The 22,297-nt window shown below is 42.0% G+C and overlaps 3 protein-coding genes across 3 annotated transcripts; all 3 read right to left on the bottom strand.

The window, feature by feature from the left end:
- Positions 1–2,172: 2,172 nt before the first annotated feature.
- LOC124691918 (probable methyltransferase PMT26) lies at positions 2,173–5,873 on the bottom strand. Its single transcript, XM_047225206.1, has 8 exons — positions 4,846–5,873; positions 4,602–4,751; positions 4,020–4,290; positions 3,833–3,943; positions 3,575–3,749; positions 3,206–3,478; positions 2,821–3,015; positions 2,173–2,692 (listed from the first exon to the last, which is right to left on the bottom strand). The coding sequence occupies exons 1-8, from the start codon at positions 5,680–5,682 to the stop codon at positions 2,482–2,484; spliced, it is 2,223 nt and encodes a 740-aa protein (XP_047081162.1). The 5' UTR covers positions 5,683–5,873; the 3' UTR covers positions 2,173–2,481.
- A 189-nt stretch (positions 5,874–6,062) lies between these two features.
- On the bottom strand, positions 6,063–11,099 carry LOC124691919 (sirohydrochlorin ferrochelatase, chloroplastic-like). Its single transcript, XM_047225207.1, has 7 exons — positions 11,008–11,099; positions 9,732–9,825; positions 9,411–9,613; positions 9,268–9,329; positions 7,682–7,792; positions 7,441–7,533; positions 6,063–6,667 (listed from the first exon to the last, which is right to left on the bottom strand). Exons 2-7 carry the CDS (start codon positions 9,785–9,787, stop codon positions 6,563–6,565), a joined length of 630 nt encoding a protein of 209 aa, XP_047081163.1. The 5' UTR covers positions 9,788–9,825; positions 11,008–11,099; the 3' UTR covers positions 6,063–6,562.
- Positions 11,100–11,458: 359 nt separating this feature from the next.
- Positions 11,459–14,272, bottom strand: LOC124686698 (protein YIF1B-B-like). Its single transcript, XM_047220601.1, has 5 exons — positions 14,141–14,272; positions 12,668–12,846; positions 12,488–12,586; positions 12,246–12,397; positions 11,459–12,160 (listed from the first exon to the last, which is right to left on the bottom strand). Exons 2-5 carry the CDS (start codon positions 12,836–12,838, stop codon positions 11,779–11,781), a joined length of 804 nt encoding a protein of 267 aa, XP_047076557.1. The 5' UTR covers positions 12,839–12,846; positions 14,141–14,272; the 3' UTR covers positions 11,459–11,778.
- Between the last annotated feature and the right edge of the window lie 8,025 nt (positions 14,273–22,297).

Raw genomic sequence — 22,297 nt, 5'->3', positions numbered from 1 at the left:
ACTTCACAGTATGCAAATCTCGCAGGGAAAAAGTTAACTGTCAAGTACCAAAAACACTTGCTCTGGAAGCAAAGGGTACAAGATGACCTTCAAGTTTGTTCCTGGCATACTGGCTGCCTGTTGACTTAAAACTAGTATCGAGGGTATATCGAGTGAGGTGTTTAGCTTTGCCACTTTTCCAAATGTTATATGTAAAATAAACTCGAAGAAAGTTGCAATCTTACATTGCTCTGCATAAACAAAGAACTCAAACAAGGAAACTTGTCCGCATATGCTCCAAGTCCACTCAGCAGCATACAAGGCACTCTCAGTACGATTTGGTTGTGTATTAGCAGGCCTACCTAGAGCTAAGCCGCCCAGATTGCTACTCATTGCAGCCATGACAATAACTGGATAGAGTAACAGTCACAGATTAACGCATTCAGAACAAAATAACAAAGGACGGACAAAAACAACAGAAACAAGTTGTAGCTGAATAAGTCTCATGAGATCATACCAATCTTTTCAAGATAAAGTATCGTCATGAATGGTGCAACATATATTGCCTTAGTTTAACAATTAGGTAATACGATATGATGGCCTCGTGGGAAGCAATGCTCCATTCAGACTATTCTTGGACAATAAACTTACTATTGTACTGATTTGAGGTTATTCCATAATCTTGTAGTGAACAAATGAATTAAAAATGAAAGAATTCATTCTCGAAAAAAAAAAATGAAAGAATATCGCTACATTGAGTCATCATCGATAATCAGCTTGAACTGGATTTCATACATATACCTAGTATGCTATGTTGAACAGAGGAGAAAATTAATTACTTTGCCAAGATACATGAATATGAATAAATAGTCCTTAATAATAAATAAATAAAAGCAGTTGGAAGAATACCTTCCAACTGAGTTTTGATGAGGGGTTCTTGAGCGGAGCCTCCCTTGAAAGATGTAAGGTAAACACTTCCCTTGATTCCCTAGTTTTAGCAGCAACTATGGCAGTTATATTTATGATAAAAGAAATATGGCAATCAATTAAACTGAAAAACTTTGGTCCTTGATTTATATTAGGTCTCCAAGATGCACTTAGGCAATAGTTCCCCATTACAAAAACATGCCAAAAAAAACTTATGAATTTGTGGTCGATAATTTTTTTTCCATTTTAGTAAAGTACAATATTTCCACTAAAACATGAATGAATTCTTAACAGGAGTGTTGCATCTTACGGTTCTTACCATGTGAAAAAACATATAAATTCAAAATATCATGTAAGATATATGATGAAGCAATTTTTCGTATCCTAGTTTGTTATCCTGAAGAAGCGCACAACACTATCAAGAAAGAGCTAGACCGCTACAATAAATCCCTCCCCAACTAACCTGACAAGCCAAAACATCGAACTCGACTCTCTTTATTTTTCCAATCACGAAAATGACTAATATTTCATATAGTAATCACAACATGCCCAAATATATTTGAAAAATAAACAGAATGAACTAAGAAAATGAGGCAGCAATACAATCATAATCATAACACATGATGTGTATGAATAGAGAAGTGTGCTTGTTTTTCTCTGAACCCCATCCAACAGAACTTGTAGCTCACTTGTATTGTCCTTCAAATAGGCACACTGTTACAGCATATCAAAATAAGTACAAGATTCGTTAATAAACGGTAATAATCTTTTAGGAAGTTCAGCTGCAACGATAAATTCAAGAAATATTAAGGACTCACATGACATTTTATAGTTGCTCACAAAAACATGTCCAAATGGAACATGGAACACTCATCACCATCACCTTCAAAGTGCCTCGGGTAAAAAAAAAGTACGGAGTACTTGATGTGATCGTTCATAATATCCTGCAACACAAGTTTGACATATAATTGATAACTGGTGTACTATGGTATGATATTGACAAAAGAACTTATAAACTATTCCCGTTTTTAGTTGCTACCATTGATAGCTTTGAATAATAAATCGATTTCATATGGTACATTGGCCAATATATCATATGGTACATTGGCCAATATATCATATGGTACATCTGTCGTTGTCATCTGCAGTGAAGATCATGATACAATTAGTTCCAATTTCACCTAGTTTTAAATTCTAGTCCGTGGAGGCTTCTTGTATCATCCAGCAACAAAAAGTGTTCTGGTTTTCGACGGTCAAGATCAGTCATTGACAAGGGTGCGGAAAAAATGCACATCTTATTATCAGATATGTATGTGAAGCTCATCTTGCTGAGCTTACAAGTGAAAACATGACCAAGGATGATTGTACTACATACATACACTACATACACTGCCTCCTCTGCTAATTCAAGAGCAATGAATTGCCGATAACAATATCATCGTATGCTATGCTATACAAGATCAACCTTCTTCTACACAAAAACAATATATATATGTATGTATGTACTCTTTGAAAAAAACAATGTGTATATATATGTATACATGTCAATGAATCGTTGAGAGCTTTTAGCTTCAGTCAACTAGAAGAAGGAGTTGGTCGCCACATGGTCTTCTGTGCAAACAGAAGGCCTTCCTTGCCCTGGAAGTAAGACAACCGGACCTCCCAGTGCAGGGACTTGATGATCGACTCCACCTCACTTATTGTCTCCATATCATCCCTAACAATCAGCCTCCCCCCTGGCCTCACTATCCGATCCACCTCCACAATCACACCCAACAGTTCACACCTACAACAACAACATTTATAGTCCACCAAGTTAATAAAATGTTCCTCATGCATATATTTGCTAAGATGTTTGCTCATTCACGACAGCTTTCATGTTCGTGTCTGTTTATCTGTTGATAAGAACATTACCTCTTCTTAACCTTGGAGAAGAGATGGTTCGCGTGCACGAGATCGTAGCTTCTCGGGTAGGTGCTAAATGACTCGCACCAGTCGTGGTACAGTCCAAACAGCCCGCGTTCGTATATGATTGGGAGTGTGTCAGGCGATTCGATTGGAACTACATTCATCACCCACACCTTCATGTTTCGCAAAGCCGCTGCAAACCTGCATCAGGAAGCAGGTGCCAGGAACTCGTGTCAGGCACTGCCTTCTGCTCCTAGACTTGTGAAGAACAGTTCATGTAAATGCTGCCAACATAGACTGCAAGGAAAGAAAGCTACAGACTGGATGGGCAGAAGAATTTACTTTCTTTTCGGTGCTGGAATAGAACAATGATGATGTGCAGTGTTCTTACCCTCCATATACAGCTTTCATATCCATAACGTTTCTGACAGCAGACCAATCAATACCGAAGCCTTCCATATATGAATTGCGTATGACCCGCTTCCAGTGCTCATAGTCTGCTTCAAAATCCTCAGGAGCAGGCCTTCCATACACTCCAGCCTCTGAGCTGTTCAGCCAGTAAGGTGGTCTTTCCACCCTCAGTGGCCATTCTTCCGGCCACCGTGAACCACGGGTGGCAGGGTCTGTGGGCAATTTATGCATACAAGACTGCAATGAAACATTCCTGAAGGGCAATAAGACAACACACGAACCTCAAATTAGGTACAAGATCTGGGGATCAGCATCATAGATATAACCTGTTGAGAATGAGAACACTTACCAGACAGCATCAGGATTGTCATATTCTCCACACAGTGGAGGGTTTGCAGCAGATCTTGCATCATAGCAGCGGTTGTCCATTGGTTTTTGGAAAATTGCTACGCCTTTCTTATTTATGCTCTCCCTTACTTTATTCACCAATGTCCAGCACATTGACCTTGTTAGAGCAGACATCGCTGGCAAAGTGCAAACAAAATATATTAGATAGGTAATTTGCCATTTCATTGCAACAGCGAGTTGACCTGGTGATGGAATTTACCTTCCCATATCTCAACATCTTCCGGCAGTTTCTGGTATACAGGAGTCGCAGACCACACAAAGTAACCACCAGGGCGTAACAGCCTGTTCAATTCTAGCAAGAGCTTACCACCTGCCAGCCAGATAACACTCGTGTCAGAAGACAACAACACCTAGTACAAGAATAGGCTTGATGTAACAGAAAGTACCTTCAATATGCCACGGTACCCTACAGCGTGCACAATGAACAACATCAAAGACCCCTCCAGGAAACGGGAGCCTTTTCGTGCCCATAACTGCTGATATAGCAGGGATTCCTCTCTCGAGAGCAAACTGCACCTGAGCCTCATGCTCATCTTTAGGTGCAAAGGACATAGTAAGCACATCTCTGTCGAACATGTATCCTCCAAAGCTAGCAACTCCGCAGCCCACGTCTAAGATAACACGGCTTCGTTTTCCCCACGCCACATCTTTCTTTGCCTGTGTAGTAGCATCACACATGTCAAACAAAGAACATCATCCCTTTTCACAGGGAAACAGGGTAACCGTATTCTGCTCCATTACATTTGGTCTGACACCTTAGAAGGCAATAATAGTTATGTATAATTAAGTTTTAAAGAAATTTGTGCACGGCACCTACTCAATTAATCATTAGCATTATCTAACCATGGCAAGCCTAATGTAACTTAACATATACAAATTATTGCAATAACTTTTTCACAATGCACAGGCTCTGAACTTATCAACTTGCAATAAGAATATTGTGTTGCATGGTAACAGTTGATTGTTACCTCCTGAATGAAATCAATGTAATGCAAAGCACCGCGCTTGAACTGAGTCCCGCCTCCCGGAAATATCAGGTGCTCCCCAGAGACATTCACCCAGTTCTGGTGCCCCTTGAACTCCACCAACTGAGTATGGGGGACATTGTTGTACCATATCTGCACCAAACAAAACCCCAAGGAAGTAAACAAACCATGTCTGTCTGCACATAACTGAACTCACTCACGCATCAACAACAGAGAATTTCTGAACCTGATCTCGGCTCTTCGGCCACCGTATCGGGCTCCGGTACCCCTTGGGCAGAGGGACGAGGCAGGCCGGAGGCTCCTCGGGGCAATGCCGCTCCCGGTGCTCGTAGTGCTCGTCATGCTTGAGCTTCCTGATGACCTCCAGGTTGTCGAGGCACGGGATATAGTCGGCTCCAGCCTCGGCATCGCAGAGCTTCCAATTGTCGGTCGTCGGGACACCCGACACCACCGCGGCGGTCTGCTCCTTGTCCTCGGTAACTGTGTCCGACTTGGCTGCCTGCGTGCGCCATGTCACCGAATCTGTGGCTGTCTGGTTGAGCAGCTCCGCCTGGCTCGCGTCCGGGAACACCTCGGCGTCCCTTTTCAACTCCTGCTCCTGATCGTCCGGCTTCGCCTTCGGATCTGTCACATTCTGTTCGTCAGGATTAGTTTGCTCATGATCCCCATCTGGCTTCTCCACCTTGGGATCTGTCACAATCTGTTCCTCAGGCGGCTGATTTGCTCTCTCTGGGGGCTCTGCCACGGCGTCCTGTCTCGCCGCAGGAGGCTCCTCCTGCTCATCGGAGCCGTCTTCTCTGATGAAGGTGGTTGTGTTCCCATCCACCGGGGCTGCGTCTGGTTCCGTTCCGCCGGCGGGGGTGGGACGGCGGGGCAATGGGGCCGCCTGGAACAGGGAGTACTCAGCGGGGGAGACGAGCGTGGAGGAGGTCATCCAGACGCCGAGCAGGCAGAGCCCGACGAAGACGGTAACGGTGGTGGCAGAACAGTACGAGGAGGAGGAGGCGGCGGCATGCTCCGGCTGCCGCCGGACGGCGTCGATGCGCGTCTGCCCGGGCGCCATTGGTTCCTTGTCGAACGAGGAACCTAATCACGAGATGGAATGCATGGTGGGGGGGACTGGATTGGAAGAAGATCTGGAGTGGATCCCAACTCAAAGATTATCAAGAATTCGATTCAGAGGAATCGAGCAACAGGAGGGAGAAGGGGCGAGAAAACATATCAACATTATTTTGGACAAACCTACAACCTCAATTATTGGATTACACTACTAGTAGTTTGTAGAGCTCTAAAACTTCAATAATTGTGAAACGAATGGAGTACAATGGGATGGTTGACATTGTATTTACCTTCAAAGACCGAAGTAAAGTGGGGCAAAAAGTAAGTTGCAAAGTAAATGAGGGCGAATTATAGAAGTACCAAGTAAATAGGGGCAAACAAAATAAAATTTCCCGGAGCGCAGGGTCAAGAAATTTCCAAAAATCCCGGCATGCCCTTCTTTGTTTAAGTTGAAGGGAAAAAAATTACAAACATGTACTAACAAGTAGCAGCATGAACACATATTTTGCATTTCGCAATAATCAGCTCATGTTCTTTATGGCTTTGATTACAATTTTCCCCTTGTGGATAAAATGCAGTGTTTGATTTACATCTTCCGCAGCAAAGTTATACTCTCTTGTTAAGGTCCCACCACATGACCTTCTTTGTTCAGACAACTGAAGGGAATTTACAAATTCTAAAACTAAAAACTGAACAAAGCTGTTGAGATCGATACTACAGCGACAGTTTCTGGTAATATGGCAGGGAACATGGTTTAACTTGCACAAAATCAAGCCTCGGGCATTTGATCCACTGATTTGCCAAAAACAAGGTCGGTTGAATTAAAATTGGAAAAATCATCCGGATTAGACTGTCGAGTGAAGTAGCCTGCAGGTTTCCGCCAATCAAGAGTAGAAGCGGCACTTTCCAGTCCCAGCACATACAGTACACTCATCGGCATCACCTGCAACGTGCCTCAGGCAGTACTTGATGCGATCATTTATAATATCCTGCAGAACAGGTTTGCCATGCAATTAATAGCTGGTATACTATGGTATCGTATTGACAACAGAATTTATAATCTGTTCCTGCTTTTAGTTGCTACCAATGATAGCCTTTTTTCCTTGCCTCTTGTATAAAGAGAAAACTGCTTTGGATAATAAGAATCAATTTTCATATGGTACACTGGTGAATATCATATTTTCCACAAAACTTGCTTTGGTAGGGTAAATACCATTTCACCTTGCAAAAGAGAGGTAAATACCACATTCTCTCTATTTTTTATCAGGAAATACCATACCAACAAATAAAAAGTTACATACCAAAGTGAACTACCAGTAAAGTTTACAAGGACGTTGTAAAGTTTTATCTAGAAATGGTAAGTTAAGATGTGATGGCACTTCAAGGCAATGAAATATTAATACGGTCTATTCAATAACTTCTGAATTTACAGTTCATTGTCATGTCAGCTACGAACAGAGGACCAATCCTGCTACATGTTGCATGTAAACAAGAAATGAAACTAGATGCATTCACTGACTATAATCTATTACATAATAAAACAAAAATCTAACCTCCCTTTTCAAAAGGAAAATACAACGTTCCATTCCAGAAAATGTAGCAAATCTCCGTTATTGTAGAGCAATTTATGAAAAGATTCCACATTCATCCATAGGCATTTAATTTTGTTTTCGAACAGCGACAAATTGTTGTAAGAGATAGACTACTCAATACAGTTTAGTGTGATAATAAGCTATCTAGAGGAGAATTAATGAGCACATACCACCATAAGCTCATGTAATCCAATAGGGGCAGTGATGATGTAGGGCACGTTTGAGTGCTCTTTTGAGGCTTCTGATGCTAAAGAAGGGATATCCTGAGAAAAAGCAGTGCCAATTTGTATGAGAATTCATGCCTTAGTGGAGCTATATAAGTAATAAAACAGTAGATAGACACTGCTACCATCATTTTATTGAAGATTTTAAAAACTTTCTACCAATCTATAAAGAATCTCGAGAACATACTTTGTTCCAGTGTCGTCCAGGGGAAAGGAAATATGGAGTGACAATAATACGAGATGCTCCCTGCTGCACACATCTTCCAAATGCTTCCTTAATAGTAGGCTCAGCAAGCTCCTTCATTTTGTCAAAAGCACACATTTAGCAACTTCATGCATCGCAAAGTGAAAAAATACCCCCCAATCATAGAGATGAGAACTGATAGTGATATGATTCACACAAAAGCCTCTAGCAGATTTAACCTAATGTTACAAATATATAGCAATTGGAGAATGAAAAACAAATATCAAAAAAAATTTGGTACCAGCAATACATCTTTCCAAGGATTTGGAAGCAAAATAAGTATACATGGCAAGCTAAAAAGGTACTATATAATGCTAAATTAGCACACATTAACGAAATCATACAGATTTGGTCTGTAATGGAGGCCTGCGTATGGGATTCAACTGTACTGCACTTCTATGAAGTTAGTTTTGGTGATTTATCTAAATTTCGTATCATAAAAAAAAGGAAGCTTATGGTATTTTATGTTACTCAACCCAGATGGCCAATTGAATATATGTAGTTGATTTTCAACAAGATGTCCAAATAAACACGTGCCTTTTATTTTGACTGAACTAAACCCAGCTGTACAAGCTAAGGAATTGTATATAGACACTCCAGTGAATTACAAAGAAAATAGAATGCTTGTCATCACATATGTCTCTCTTCTACATCTTTATACGAACTAAAAGTCACATTATTTGTCTGGTCCTACATGTTTCTGTTCAAAATAAGAAAACAATGGTACTAATGAAATAAAAAAATATCTCATTTCTATCGGTTTGGCTATGAAATTTATTAATTATGTAAAAGCTTATCTATTTTCAGTTCTTTCTCCACACCTAGAGCTATTCATCGACACACTGGAAGTGCTTACAACATGGTATTTCTCGATTTAAGACAATCCCATAAAAAAAGGTGATGTAGAAGCTACCAACATGGAACTGCACCGAACTCACGATATATAACAATATTTAATTAAAATAGAAAGCTTTCAATACAAGTGAAGCAGACACATACACTACAGCTACATGTGTATTGTTATGTGGCCTATCGCCTATGGGTAAACCAAGTGCAACGGTAATACGAGGTTTCATAGGTAGATACACAGGAACTCACTGGCTATATAACTACTGTATAAAATCATGTCCGAATTCTAAATGTGTGACACCTTGTAAGTTGACCAGTACAGGGTGCCATGCAATAGCTTAAGCATTAGTCCCCACTCCATTTGAATTTAAAATTGACAAATTTGAAGCTTCAGTCTGCATCCTAAAGCTCAAAGACAGATCACAGAAATCTGTACCCAGAAATTTATTTGTAACTTGAAACCCATATTGTAAGTTGATATAATGATCACATGTTTTGCTTGAAAAATAGTGCACATGCTATGCTACCTAATGATGACAGCAACTGTTACTTTGATGATAAGAAAATTTCAAGGAACTTACAAGCTTCAAGCAAAGCTTAATAGATTCACAATTTGCAGTTAGGCACATCCCTATTCAGCAAATACAATTTCAGAAAAATGAAACAAGCAATAAACGTACCATATGAGCAGGCTCGACAATCTTGTAGCCAGTCCTTGCCCTGAACATGCTAACAAAATCATCTACAATTTTCAGGATAAATTAATAAAGGAAGTTGCCACTAGAAACACCAGAAAACTCCGAACAAATAACCGATCAATTACTTAGCATGAGATTAGATTCTTGTCGACGTGACCCATGATCGACTATGACCACACCAACATCCTCTCCCACAATACAATCTTGTCCTCCAGTGGTTTCAGGCCTAGACACAGAATTTGGTCTGAAATTCGCAGCCCAATGTAAACTATTTCTTCCGATTGGCGAAAACTTGATAAAATCACAGGACGAACTCACACTAGTGCTCCTAATGCCAACAATAAGAAATCGAGTTAAAACTAAATGCAACACAAGATATATAAAATTATAAGAAAAACCATTGGAAGACAATAAATTAAATACATGTCCATCAGAAAACAAAATACCTTAAAGAATATCTGTTTGTTGAATTTGCAGTGAAGGGTTGTAAGGAGATCGACATCCAGCACACAGACTTAACAGGAAATGCAGGAAGTCGGCCTGAGTAAGTTAACAATAGGGGATCACTCAAAGTTAAAATAATAGGGACCTTCTGAATAAGAGAACTTCTCAGTTGCGACAATAGTATTCCCGATCAAAGCATGGATATTGCAAAAGACAAAAGTGTATCAAGAAATACGAATAGAAGGCTCGACAGTCCCTGCATTTCCATATGAGCAGGTCCACTTTCATTGGAAACAACAATTAGTACCTTTAATTTAGTGTCATTTAATTTGAACTTGGCTCCACTAGTTGCTAGAGAGATCATTTAAAAAACTAGTCGCTATAGCTAAACCAATGCACACAGTTTATTTCTATTCAAATATAAATAGGAAAAAAAGAGTAAATTTTATATGTTAAGAAAGTGAAAGTCTGGTACACAGGAGTGGCTTCCTTGCTTCGTTTCTTTTCCCTGCTGTCGTGGCATAGAACCATCGGCTGCTCCATGAGATCAATGAGCGGCTGTGTTACACGCCTCCCCTTGTTCCTAGGAACGCGGTGAACACTCACGCCTCACGAAGTTGAACGGAAACTTACAAATGAGCTATGAGTTGCCTTGATGCAGCCACCAGTTGATTTTATTTTTGAGTGCGCCTTTTTGTGTGAGTGCGTGAAAAAATCTGGGCTAGGTCCAAGCCAGAGACGAGTGCCCCGAGACTTGTCATTAGCCAAGCCTTTGGCTGAATAGGAAGAGTAAAATTGCATCTACGCTCAATCAACTTGTCTGCTTTACTGAATTTGGTCACGGTACTCAGATAAGTGTGAAGTCTCTTGGCATCGTGCTAGGATAGAGAGCATCCAATTCATCTATTTAGCATGGCATAATTTCTTACTGAGCTAGCGAGTAGTCAACATAAAAAGGCTGCTAGCCATGTTAGTAGAATACACAGCATCATGTCAACAAGTAGTCATAATTTGTTCATCACGCAAAATAGGCATCTCCCATTCAATCCACAAAATCCCAATACAGCTCAAATCCTAGCTGGGATTTCCCACAAATAAAAGGCAGAAAATACCATAGAATGTCAGATTTCGGCCGAGAAGGGGTAAGGCGACGGGAGGGGGAGCGGGAGAGGAGGGGTGCGGGAGGGACCAGCTACAGCGTTCCGGCAGACGACGAGTTCATCAACCGCAGGGGAGGAGGAGAGGGAGAGGCAGCGGAGGAGGGGACATGAGCAGTACCTCCACAAGCGGCGGCCGGCGAACGGGGAGCGACAATTTCCTCAGGTGACCGGCGAGAAACGAGAGGACCGAAGGGGTATGACTGGGACCCCCTCCGCCCCTGCTAGCTGCTGGTCTGATGATCGATTGTAAGTTTCGGAACGGAATTTATCATTTTCAAGGTCTCGTGCTTCTCATGTAAATTTGCATTTCTTTCTGAGACAAATGTAATACAGTAATTACTACTGTTTCATAGATACAATTTTCAATTATATTGGAAACAATTTTCGGTGTACAGGAAATCAATCTTCACAAATGACTAACGATTTTCAAGTTGACAACATCCTATCTCCGAGACAAAGTTGCATCACTTAATTTGGAACGGCGGAAATAGCAAATTGCGAGCTAGTAGCGTCTCTAGCAGACTGGAGACAGGAGTTCGATCTTCATCGACCAAGTGGCACTAATTCCAGTAATAAAAGGATGCAAAAACAAAATAACCAGATCACTGGAACAAGTTGTACACGGTAGGTTTCAAAATGCAAATGTGTAGCAATTTCATCTCCATCCTATCCCAAGTGACCGTAGTTCACCTCCAACAGAAAACGAAAAACAGTAATTACATGCTCTTTCATCCGTTTATCCAGGTACCTCTAGCAGCTTCACAATAGCCTAGCATTAGGTAGTGTGCTATTACCAAGTTCACCAGGAAAAGTTAACTGCGGGTCTATCCTGCACAGCAGCCTCCCAAAAACCGATTCACGTCACCGAGCTCAACAAAAAGATAGAAGATCAACCGCTGATGTTGCCAAGCCAGAACAGCATCGGGAACTGCACAACCGCCAGGAAGAGCAGAAAGTAGTGGTTTCGACTCGGGTGCCTCTCGTAGCTTCTTGGTCCACCCAGGAGAACCCTCTTCATGGTCTTCACGAGGAACACGCCAGTGCAGAGACAGAACCATGGCATGATGAAGTAGTATAAGTAGCTCCAGAAGATGCGCGCCAGCATTGCAAGAGATGTGCCAGCAAATCCATATCCAGCGTACGCCACAATGTCTAGCAGTGGCGCTTCGCCGCTGCCCAGGGAGTACAGCAGACCTTTGATGAGGACGACTTGTAGAAACCAGCCAACTAGGCCTCTTGAAAACTGCAGGGTCAGAGCCTCAGGGGTAAACCTGCGTCATGGAACACATCACATTTAGATGATATAAGCAATTAATAACCAGATATGAGAAATGCAGAAGTTCACACTGTATTTACTTTCCAAGAACTCCCAATGCATATCCAGCAATGACAATGTAGGTGCCAAACGCCATCAAAGGGATGTAAAGGTCTGGTGCATTGATATCCTGAATTGGAGGTTTGTAGGATAGCCTTCCTCCTACTGGTTCAGTTATTCTTGTCCAGTGACCCTTAAGGAAGACAATGAAGGCAATGCACATATTATGAGAGTTCACAGTATGCAAATCTTGCAGTAAGAAAAAAGTGCCTACAGCTCTTACCCTGTGAAAGAAAGGGAACAAGATGACCTTCAGTTTGTTCCTCACATACTGGCTGTTGACTTGAAAGTAGTATTGTGGGTCCGACAAATATTGAGTAATCTGAAACAGTCAAGTGAGGTTTAGTTTGTCTAATTTTAAAATATTATAAATGAAAGAAACTTGAGTTAATATGAGATATACATTGCTCTGCATGAACTCCGAACTCGAACCAAGAAATTTCTCTCCATATGCGCCTAGTCCAGTACGTATCAGCCCAGGTCCAGCACCATACATGGCACTTTCAAAAGGATTTGGTTGGGCATTTGGAGGCCTACCAGCGTAGCCACCCAGTTCACTATTCATTGCTGCCATGACAATAGCTGAATATGCATTCAGAGAACAATGCATTAGAACAAAATAAAAAAGGAGAACTGTACTCAAAAGCATTTTACAAGAAGTTGAAGTCAAGAATATAAGATGATACCACTGATGATCAGCCTACTGTACTCAAAAGTAAAAAAAGTAATACTCCCTTCGGCCTGAAATGCTTTTCACAGATTTAGGCAAAATATAGGTTAAAATGTGTCTAGATTCATTGAACCTGCGACAACATAGCAGAAACGAATCATAGCTCAATAAGCTTCATTACATGACACCAATCCTTCCAAGATGAAGTATTGGTGCTAACTACTTCAATGGAGCAAAAGAAAGACAAGTGGCCTACATCATCACATATCATTTGGCTGGTGCAACCTATTGCATTAGTATAACCAACTTACATTCATCAGTAATGACAGCCTGCAGCAAGTACACATTCAGACCTCTATTTGCCAAAGAAAAATCCATGAAATTAATATTGAACTGACTTAAGGTCATTTTAAAGTCTTTAACTGGACAAATAAGTTTAGAAATAAACATAATCAGTATGGCAATCGACTATTTGGTTCAAAATCCAACAAACTGCAAATTTTCTTAACAAAACTGTGTGTTATGGTACCACCAGGCTTACCCAATGTTCCATGCTACAATCCAGCTACGCCCAGATCTACCACAAAGTAATCTACAACTTCTTTGCTAAAAGATAATCACACTGATCCGCAGTTCCCTATGAACTACATCGCAGGGCAATCGCTGTAAACTACATTCTTCCTGCTCTGATCCCTAATGTCAGGCACGGACCCAACATGGGGGCATTGAGGATCAGTTGAAACCCCTAGAGTCTGGCCCAAGATGCAAGTTTCGCAGTTCCTATAATTAATTGTTCTGATGGCCAGATCTACCACACAGTAACCTAAAACTTGTTTCTCAAAAGATAATCACACCGATGCATAGTTCCCTCGAAACTCCATAGCAAGGCACCCGCTGCCAGCTACATTCTTCCTGATCTGATACCCAATGTCAGGCGCGGACCTACCGGGGCGGGGCACTGGCAATCAACTGAGTCCCCCGATTTTACTTTCAGTTTTCGAAACGAACTGCTATTAGCAGTCAACGCAGCAACGTAATACGGTGGAAACCGGAGTATCGAATCCAGAAAGAAAGTTTCTCGCATCAGATCGCTCACAGCAATGGGAAAAACTCGCCACAAATCTCTCGGAACAACGCAAGCACGTTAGGGTCTGGATCTAGACGGTGAGCCTGGCCCCAAATTTGCGGAGGTTCGGCGGGATTTACCTCGGAAACCAGTGTCGTCCAAGTTCGCCGAGGCGACGAAGTTGAACGGGGACGGCGACGCGGGTCAGAGACGGAGGGGTTGGCGTGAGATGCGGCACGGCGGCAACTCTCTAGGGCGCAGCGGTGGTGGAGTGGTAGACTACTCTGGCGCCTCTGTATTTTGTTTACGTACTTCGTACTGTATTTGGAATCATACACGTGACACACCAATTTTTCGATCCACCGTACTACTTCCTCGATTCACAAAAGAGTATACCTGCAGATTTTCCAAAACAGATTATTAAGGAGAAAAGAAAATTGCATTGAAAGATGCAAACCAACATTTATCTTCTCCTTTCAGCTTCAATGAGCTAAGGGCGTGTAAAATATAAAGATAACATGTGCTGAATACTATTGGGTTTGATTTTCGCACGATAAAATAGAAAGTAGTTGTTTTCTACTGTATGAAAAATATAGGAGTACATTTTTTTATGGACAAAGTTTAAGCCTAAACGTCCACTTATTTGAGAACGCACGAAGTATGTTCATAACATTAATACTATTATAAATCATGTTAAAATTAAAAGGAAAACACTGAGTTGCCCCATGACAATTTTCGTCTCGCTATTCGTTCGCCTCCCTAGCGCGACGCGTGTCATCCGAGAAATGGCGGGACCCACCTGAAGCCTATCATCCTCATCTCCCTCACCTTATCTCACATTATCTCGGGCGGCACTGCAAACACTAGTTGTTGGGCTATCCTGTTGGGCAGCACTGCCGCCCGTGTGGCCGACACTTCCACTGGAACTGGCGGCACTTCCACTGGAACTAGCGGCACTGCCGCTGGCCTCTGGTGGCAGTGCCGTCCGTGATCTTCTTCATCGACTGGTTCAGAATGTTTTTCCCAGGAACGGTACTGCCGTCAATTTGCAGCGGTAGTGGCGCTGAAGATGCTTCAACGGTCATAATTTGTTGAGTGGTATAAATAGGACAGTTCCCCTACCTTGGAAGGTTGCTCGTTTTTCTTAAGAACACCACCTCAAACTGAGCCACTAAAATCATCAGATCTCCTCCTCGAACCATCCGAAGCTCTTGATCTTTGGAGAATCGAAGGAGAAGACCCTGGTCTACATCTTCACCAAAGCTATTTATCTTTCCCCCTCATTTGCTTGAGGACCCCTTTGCTAGTGTTCCCTTTTCAAAACCCTAGTTGTTTGTGGTTGTTTTGATCTTGTTGTTGTGTTGTTGTTACAGCTATTGGGAGCCTCCAATTCGGTTGTGGATGTGTGCCCCAAGAATCTTATAAAATGCCCGGTTCCGCCTCGAGAAAATCCCTTGGTGGACAAGTGAGCTAGGTCTTTGTGACGTTACTCACTGGAGAATAGGGTGAGGCCTAAGGATGGCAATTTTGCCTACGGGTACGGGTACCCGCGGGTACCGTACCCGCATGAGCAGGGTATGCGTACACTTTTATGCCCATGGGTATTACTCATACCCTACCCATTAATTCATGGGTAGAGCACGGGTATAGCCTCGTACCCGCGGGTATACCCATACCCTGCCCATTTGTTGTCAACTTCTTACCTGACTCGTCTACTTTTGTTGACTTATGAGTTAGAATATGAGAATGTGATTTTTATATTTTGTTCATTGTTATGTACTCAACTACCTGTTATTGAGTTGAGATCATTCAATTTTTAATAAAAAATGTTATCGATGAATGTAAAATTGTGAGTTACTTGTGTACAATTTAACCTACCCACCGAGTATCCAATAATGGGTATGGGTACCCGCCGGGTATGGGTATGGGTTAAAAGTTTTATACCCACGGGTACGGGTATGGGTAGAAGTTTGTACCCGTTAAGTATATGGATATGGTATTGGTCTACCCTGCCCATACCCTACCCATTGCCATCCTTAGTGAGGCATTCGTGGCGTTGGTTAGGTCTTTGTGGCGACCACACCCCTCCAAATGTAGACGTACTATCATTGGAAGGTTGCTCGTTTTTCTCAAGAACACCACCTCAAGCTGAGCCACTAAAATCATCAGATCTCCTCCTCCAACCATCCAAAGCTCTTGATCTTTGGAGAATCGAAGGAGAAGACCGTGATCTACATCTTCACCAAAACTATTTACCATTCCCCCTCATTTTCTTAAGGGCCCCTTTGCTAGTGTTCCCTTTTGGAAACCCTAGTTGTTTGTGGTTGATTTGATCTTGTTGTTGTTACAACTATTGGGAGCCTCCAATTCGGTTGTGGATGTGTGCCCCAAGAACCTTGTAAAAGGCCCGGTTTCCGCCTCGAGGAAATCCCTTGGTGGACAAATGAGCTAGGCCTTTGTGACGTTGCTCACCGGAGAATAGGGTGAGGCACTGAGGCCTTCGCGGCATTGGTTATGCCTTTGTGGCGACCACACCCCTCCAAACGTAGACGTAATTTTGCTCAAAAGGAAGGAACTACGGGAATCATCCCTTGTGTCTCCGCGTGCTCCACTCTCGGTTATCTCTATCCTTGATTGCATTATAATATATTGTCTATCTATATCTTGCTTAGTTGTATACCTTGTCTTTTAGGGAAATTCACATAGTTGCTTATATAGAGAATTTACCTTTGTGTCAAGCCTAAATTGAAAAAGAACTAAAAATTAGGTAGCACCTATTCACCCTCCCCCTCTAGGTGCGGCATACGATCCTTTCACTAAGGTCGTCGAAAACGGAATTTGTATGCATCTTCTTTTGTGTTTTCGAGTTTAGAGATCTTATCGGTTCTTATTTTAGGGAGGTTTCATACCTCTCCTTATTTTATATTTTACCTCTAGCTCTTTCTTCTGTATTATAGCATCTATTATATAGAGCTTGTTCTTAGCTTCTCAAAAATCCCACTTGCTAAAATCTGAGTCTAGATGCAAAAGTTATCACCGTTTTCGTATTATGTCTGGAATTCCGCCGTAAAAACTGATGGTGCCGGTTTCCCCGCTGAAGTCATTCCGGCGTGCCAGATTGTTTCCGGCATATTTCGAATGGCGTACTAGTACGCCATTCTGGCGTAACCGAAATGATTCCGGCGTAGAAACCGGCACACCTGTTTGCAGATTTCGGCGCGCAAACCGGTGTGCCGGTTTCCTTGCCAATTTTGTTTTTCAGTTCCGGCGATTTTTTGGCAGACTGGAGTGGCTGCTTGTTTTTGTCCCAAACGGTCATATTTCGAGGGGCTATAAAATGAGCTTCTTTTCTAAAGGTTTCGTAGGGTTCTTGAGCATGTGTTTGGCCATCATTGTTGAATCTCTTGAGCTTGCTTTCTCCCCTTCCCTCATATGATTCTTGAATCTTTTTAAGAGTTTTGGAAGAGGAGATCTAGATCTACAATCCCCACCAAACAAATCCTCCTCTAAGTAAGGGGAATCCCTTGGATCTAGATTTTGGAGTCATTGGTTGACTTCTTCCACCATTGTTCTTCCTCTTTAGTTCCTCCATAGCATTTGTTGCTTTGGTGGGGTTTGAGAGAGAAGGATTTAAGCACTTTTCTTGGTGTTCTTGTTTTATATCCTTGCATAGTGTTGAGATCTTCATTACGATTAGTTCGAGTGAGAGACCGTGAGCTTATTACTGTTGGAGGGGTTTCCTCCTAGTTAGCTGAGCGATTGGTGCTTCGGTGACCTCTTTGTGGAAGATTGTTAAGATGCTTGTGCTTCTCCCTCGTGGAGCTTGTGAAGTGGTTGTGGAGTTTTCCATCTCCAGAGTGGGGGAAAAGCTAGCCATAAGGAAAATATTTTTGTCCTTTGTGGAATTGGCTTGGAGAAAAAAGGTGAACCTTCGTGGAGTTCGGGAGACCTTCGTGGCGGTGGTGGACACAGGATTTCGACACTGGGTATTCAAAGTCATTTTTTTGCCACTTAAGGTTTGTAGAGTATATTTTCGTTAAATGCCGTTTGAAGACTGAAAAAATTAGACTAAGGGATTGATAATATTTAGGAACAAGGCTGCATCACACCTTGGGTCATGTGCTTTGATACGTCCAAAACGTATCTACTTTCCCGAACACTTTTGCTATTGTTTTGCTTCTAATTTGTGTATTTTGGATGCAACTAACACGGACTAACGCTGTTTTCAGCAGAACTGTTCTGGTGTCTCGTTTTTGTGCAGAAATCCAACTTTCAGGAAAATCCTCGGAATTTATGCGAAAGGTCATATTTTCCCAGAATACTGACGGAGCCAGAAGGGCAAGCCAGGTGGGGGCCCGAGGGCCCCATACACTAGGCCGGCGCGGCCCAGGAGGGGCCCGCGCGGCCCTAGTGTGTGGCGGCCTCGGCTGGCCCCCGACGCCCTTGATACGTCTCCGACGTATCGATAATTTCTTATGTTCCATGCCACATTATTGATGATATCTACATGTTATATGCACATTTTATGTCATATTTATGCATTTTCTGGAACTAACCTATTAACAAGATGCCGAAGTGCCAGTTCCTGTTTTCTACTGTTTTTGGTTTCAGAAATCCTAGTAGCGAAATATTCTCGGAATCGGACGAAATCAAGACCCAGGTTCCTATTTTCACCGGAAGCATCCGGAACACCCGAGAGCCGCCGGAGGGGCCCCGTGGGCCCCGGATGATAGGGTGGCGCGGCTCGGGCCCCGGCCGCGCCAGCCTATGGTGCCGCCGCCTCTTCGACCCTCTGACGCTGCCCTTCCGCCTATTTAAAGCCTCCGTCGAGAAAACCCTGATACGAAAGACGAAACCCACAGAAACCTTCCAGAGCCGCCGCCATCGCGAAGCCAAGATCTGGGGGACAGGAGTCTCTGTTCCGGCACCCTGCCGGAGCGGCGAAGTGCCCCCGGAAGGCTTCTCCATCGACATCGCTGCCATCTCCACCGCCATCTTCATCACCGCTGCTGCTCCCATGAGGAGGGAGTAGTTCTCCATCGAGGCTCGGGGTTGTACCGGTAGCTATGTGGTTCATCTCTCTCATATGTACTTCAATAAAATAATCTGATGAGCTGCCTTACATGATTGAGATTCATATGATGATGCTTGTAATCTAGATGTCATTGTGCTAGTCAAGTGAGTTTTACTTATGTGATCTCCGGAGACTCCTTGTCCCACGTGTGTAAAGGTGACAGTGTGTGCACCGTGTGGGTCTCTTAGGCTATATTTCACGGAATACTTACTCACCGTTATGAATGGCGTAGTGAAGTGCTTATTTATATCTCTTTATGATTGCAATGTGTTTTGTATCACAATTTATCTATGTGCTACTCTAGCAATGTTATTAAAGTAGTTTTATTCCTCCTACACGGTGTAATGGTGACAGTGTGTGCATCTGTGTTAGTACTTGGCGTATGCTATGATCACGATCTCTTGTAGATTGTGAAGTTAACTATTGCTATGATAGTATTGATGTGATCTATTCCTCCTACATAGTGTGAAGGTGACAGTGTGCATGCTCGTGTTAGTACTTGGTTTAGTCGTGTTGATCTTTCTTGCACTCTAAGGTTATTTAAATATGAACATTGAATTGTGGAGCTTGTTAACTCCGGAATTGAGGGTTCGTGTAATCCTACGCAATGTGTTCATCATCCAACAAGAGTGTAGAGTAAGCATTTATCTATTCTGTTATGTGATCAAAGTTGAGAGTGTCCACTAGTGAAAGTGTAATCCCTAGGCCTTGTTCCTAAATACTGCTATCGCTGCTTGTTTACTGTTTTACTGCGTTACTACTGCTGCGTTACTACTGCTGTGTTACTACTGCTCATACTTATTTATACCACCTGTATTTCACTATCTCTTCGCCGAACTAGTGCACCTATTAGGTGTGTTGGGGACACAAGAGACTTCTTGCTTTGTGGTTGCAGGGTTGCATGAGAGGGATATCTTTGACCTCTTCCTCCCCGAGTTCGATAAACCTTGGGTATCCACTTAAGGGAAACTTGTCGCTGTTCTACAAACCTCTCGCTCTTGGAGGCCCAACACTCGTCTACAAGAATAGAAGCTCCCGTAGACATCAAGCACTTTTCCGGCGCCGTTGCCGGGGAGGAAAGGTAAAAAGGCACTCATACTCCGGTTCCAGTGTAACGATACTTTTCTCGGCGCCATTGTGTTTGTGCTCGAAGTTATTTCCTTTAGATCCCGCAATTGCATCTTTTTGTTTCTTGTTTACACTAGTTTGGCATAATGGACAACAATGAGCTTCTTATTCTGTTTCCTGATTTAAAACATGGATTGTTTGATGCGAAAATTAAAAAACCTATGGAATCTTATTTGCATGTTGGTAGTAATATTAGTATGAACGCTTGGAACACCATTGTTGATAATAATGTAGAAAGTTCTAAGCTTGGGGAAGCTGGTTTTCATGATATTTTTAGTCCCCCAAGCATTGAGGAGAAAATTTTCTTTGATGATACTTTGCCTCCTATTTATGATGATTATAATGATAGTGGTCTTTTGGTGCCACCTACTATGGAGAGTAAATTTTGTTGTGATTATACTATGCCTCCTACACTTGATGAGAATAATAATGATAGCTACTTTGTTGAATTTGCTCCCACTACAACTAATAAAATTGATTATGCCTATGTGGAGAGTAATAATTTTATGCATGAGACTCATGATAAGAATGCTTTATGTGATAGTTATATTATTGAGTTTGCTCATGATGCTACTGAAAGTTATTATGAGAGAGGAAAATATGGGTGTAAAATTTTTCATGTTACTAAAACACCTCTCTATGTGCTGAAATTTTTGAAGCTACACTTGTTTTATCTTCCTATGCTTGTTACTTTGCTCTTCATGAACTTGTTTACTTACAAGATTCCTATGCATAGGAAGCATGTTAGACTCAAATGTGTTTTGAATTTGCCTCTTGATGCTCTCTTTTGCTTCAACTACTATTTCTTGCGAGTGCATCATTAAAACTGTTGAGCCCATCTTAATGGCTATAAAGAAAGAACTTCTTGGGAGATAACCCATGTGTTATTTTGCTACAGTACTTTGTTTTATATTTGAGTCTTGGAAGTTGTTTACTACTGTAGCAACCTCTCCTTATCTTAGTTTTGTGTTTTGTTGTGCCAAGTAAAGTCTTTGATAGTAAAGTGAATACTAGATTTGGATTACTGCGCAGAAACAGATTTCTTTGCTGTCACGAATCTGGGTCTAATTCTCTGTAGGTAACTCAGAAAATTATGCCAATTTACGTGAGTGATCCTCAGATATGTACGCAACTTTTATTCAATTTGAGCATTTTCATTTGAGCAAGTCTGGTGCCCTTTTAAAATTCGTCTTTACGGACTGTTCTGTTTTGACAGATTCTGCCTTTTATTTCGCATTGCTTCTTTTGCTATGTGGGATGGATTTCTTTGTTCCATTGACTTCCAGTAGCTTTGGGAAATGTCCAGAAGTGTTAAGAATGATTGTGTCACCTCTGAACATGTGAGTATTTGATTATGCACTAACCCTCTAATGAGTTTGTTTCGAGTTTGGTGTGGAGGAAGTTTTCAAGGGTCAAGAGAGGAGGATGATATACTACGATCAAGAAGAGTGAAGAGTCTAAGCTTGGGGATGCCCCCATGGTTCATCCCTGCATATTTCAAGAAGACTCAAGCATCTAAGCTTGGGGATGCCCAAGGCATCCCCTTCTTCATCGACAAATTATCAGGTTCCTTCTCTCGAAACTATATTTTTATTCGGCCACATCTTATGTACTTTACTTGGAGCGTCTGTTTGTTTTTATTTTTGCTTTTGTTTGAATAAATGCTTGTGTGGGAGAGAGACACGCTCCGCTGGTTCATATGAACACATGTGTTCTTCGCTTTATCTTTTAGTGTTCATGGCGAAGGTTAAAACTGCTTTGTTCATTTTTATATGGTTGGAAACGGAAAATGCTACATGTAGTAATTGATAAAATGTCTTGGATAATGTGATACTTGGCAATTGTTGTGCTCATGTTTAAGCTCTTGCATCATATACTTTCCACCTATTAATGAAGAAACACTTAGAGCTTGCTAATTTGGTTTGCATATTTGGTTTCTCTAGAGTCTAGATAATATCTAGTATCGAGTTTTGAACAACAAGGAAGACGGTGTGGAGTCTTATAATGTTTACAATATGTCTTTTATCTGAGTTTTGCTGCACCGTTCATCCTTGTGTTTGTTTCAAATAACCTTGCTAGTCTAAACCTTGTATCG

Source organism: Lolium rigidum, chromosome 2 (assembly GCF_022539505.1).
Source record: "Lolium rigidum isolate FL_2022 chromosome 2, APGP_CSIRO_Lrig_0.1, whole genome shotgun sequence".
NCBI classification, from domain to species: Eukaryota; Viridiplantae; Streptophyta; class Magnoliopsida; order Poales; family Poaceae; genus Lolium; species Lolium rigidum.
This window is presented reverse-complemented; position numbering and strand designations above follow the sequence as displayed.

What these genes read in the sequence shown, in the direction of transcription:
- LOC124691918 (XM_047225206.1), bottom strand. Translation starts at nt 5,682, where the DNA reads ATGGCGCCCGGGCAGACGCGCATCGACGCCGTCCGGCGGCAGCCGGAG. An exon ending in GACAATCCTGATGCTGTCTG is followed by an intron (nt 3,479 to 3,574) that starts GTAAGTGTTCTC and finishes ATTGCCCTTCAG; the next exon opens with GAATGTTTCATTGCAGTCTT. An exon ending in TTCTCCAAGGTTAAGAAGAG is followed by an intron (nt 2,693 to 2,820) that starts GTAATGTTCTTA and finishes TTGTTGTTGTAG; the next exon opens with GTGTGAACTGTTGGGTGTGA.
- LOC124691919 (XM_047225207.1), bottom strand. Translation starts at nt 9,787, where the DNA reads ATGTCGATCTCCTTACAACCCTTCACTGCAAATTCAACAAACAGATAT. An exon ending in AGAATCTAATCTCATGCTAA is followed by an intron (nt 9,330 to 9,410) that starts GTAATTGATCGG and finishes TGAAAATTGTAG; the next exon opens with ATGATTTTGTTAGCATGTTC. An exon ending in GATTACATGAGCTTATGGTG is followed by an intron (nt 6,668 to 7,440) that starts GTATGTGCTCAT and finishes CCTGTTCTGCAG; the next exon opens with GATATTATAAATGATCGCAT.
- LOC124686698 (XM_047220601.1), bottom strand. Translation starts at nt 12,838, where the DNA reads ATGGCAGCAATGAATAGTGAACTGGGTGGCTACGCTGGTAGGCCTCCA. An exon ending in CGGAGTTCATGCAGAGCAAT is followed by an intron (nt 12,587 to 12,667) that starts GTATATCTCATA and finishes TGACTGTTTCAG; the next exon opens with ATTACTCAATATTTGTCGGA. An exon ending in TGTTCCCTTTCTTTCACAGG is followed by an intron (nt 12,398 to 12,487) that starts GTAAGAGCTGTA and finishes GTCTTCCTTAAG; the next exon opens with GGTCACTGGACAAGAATAAC.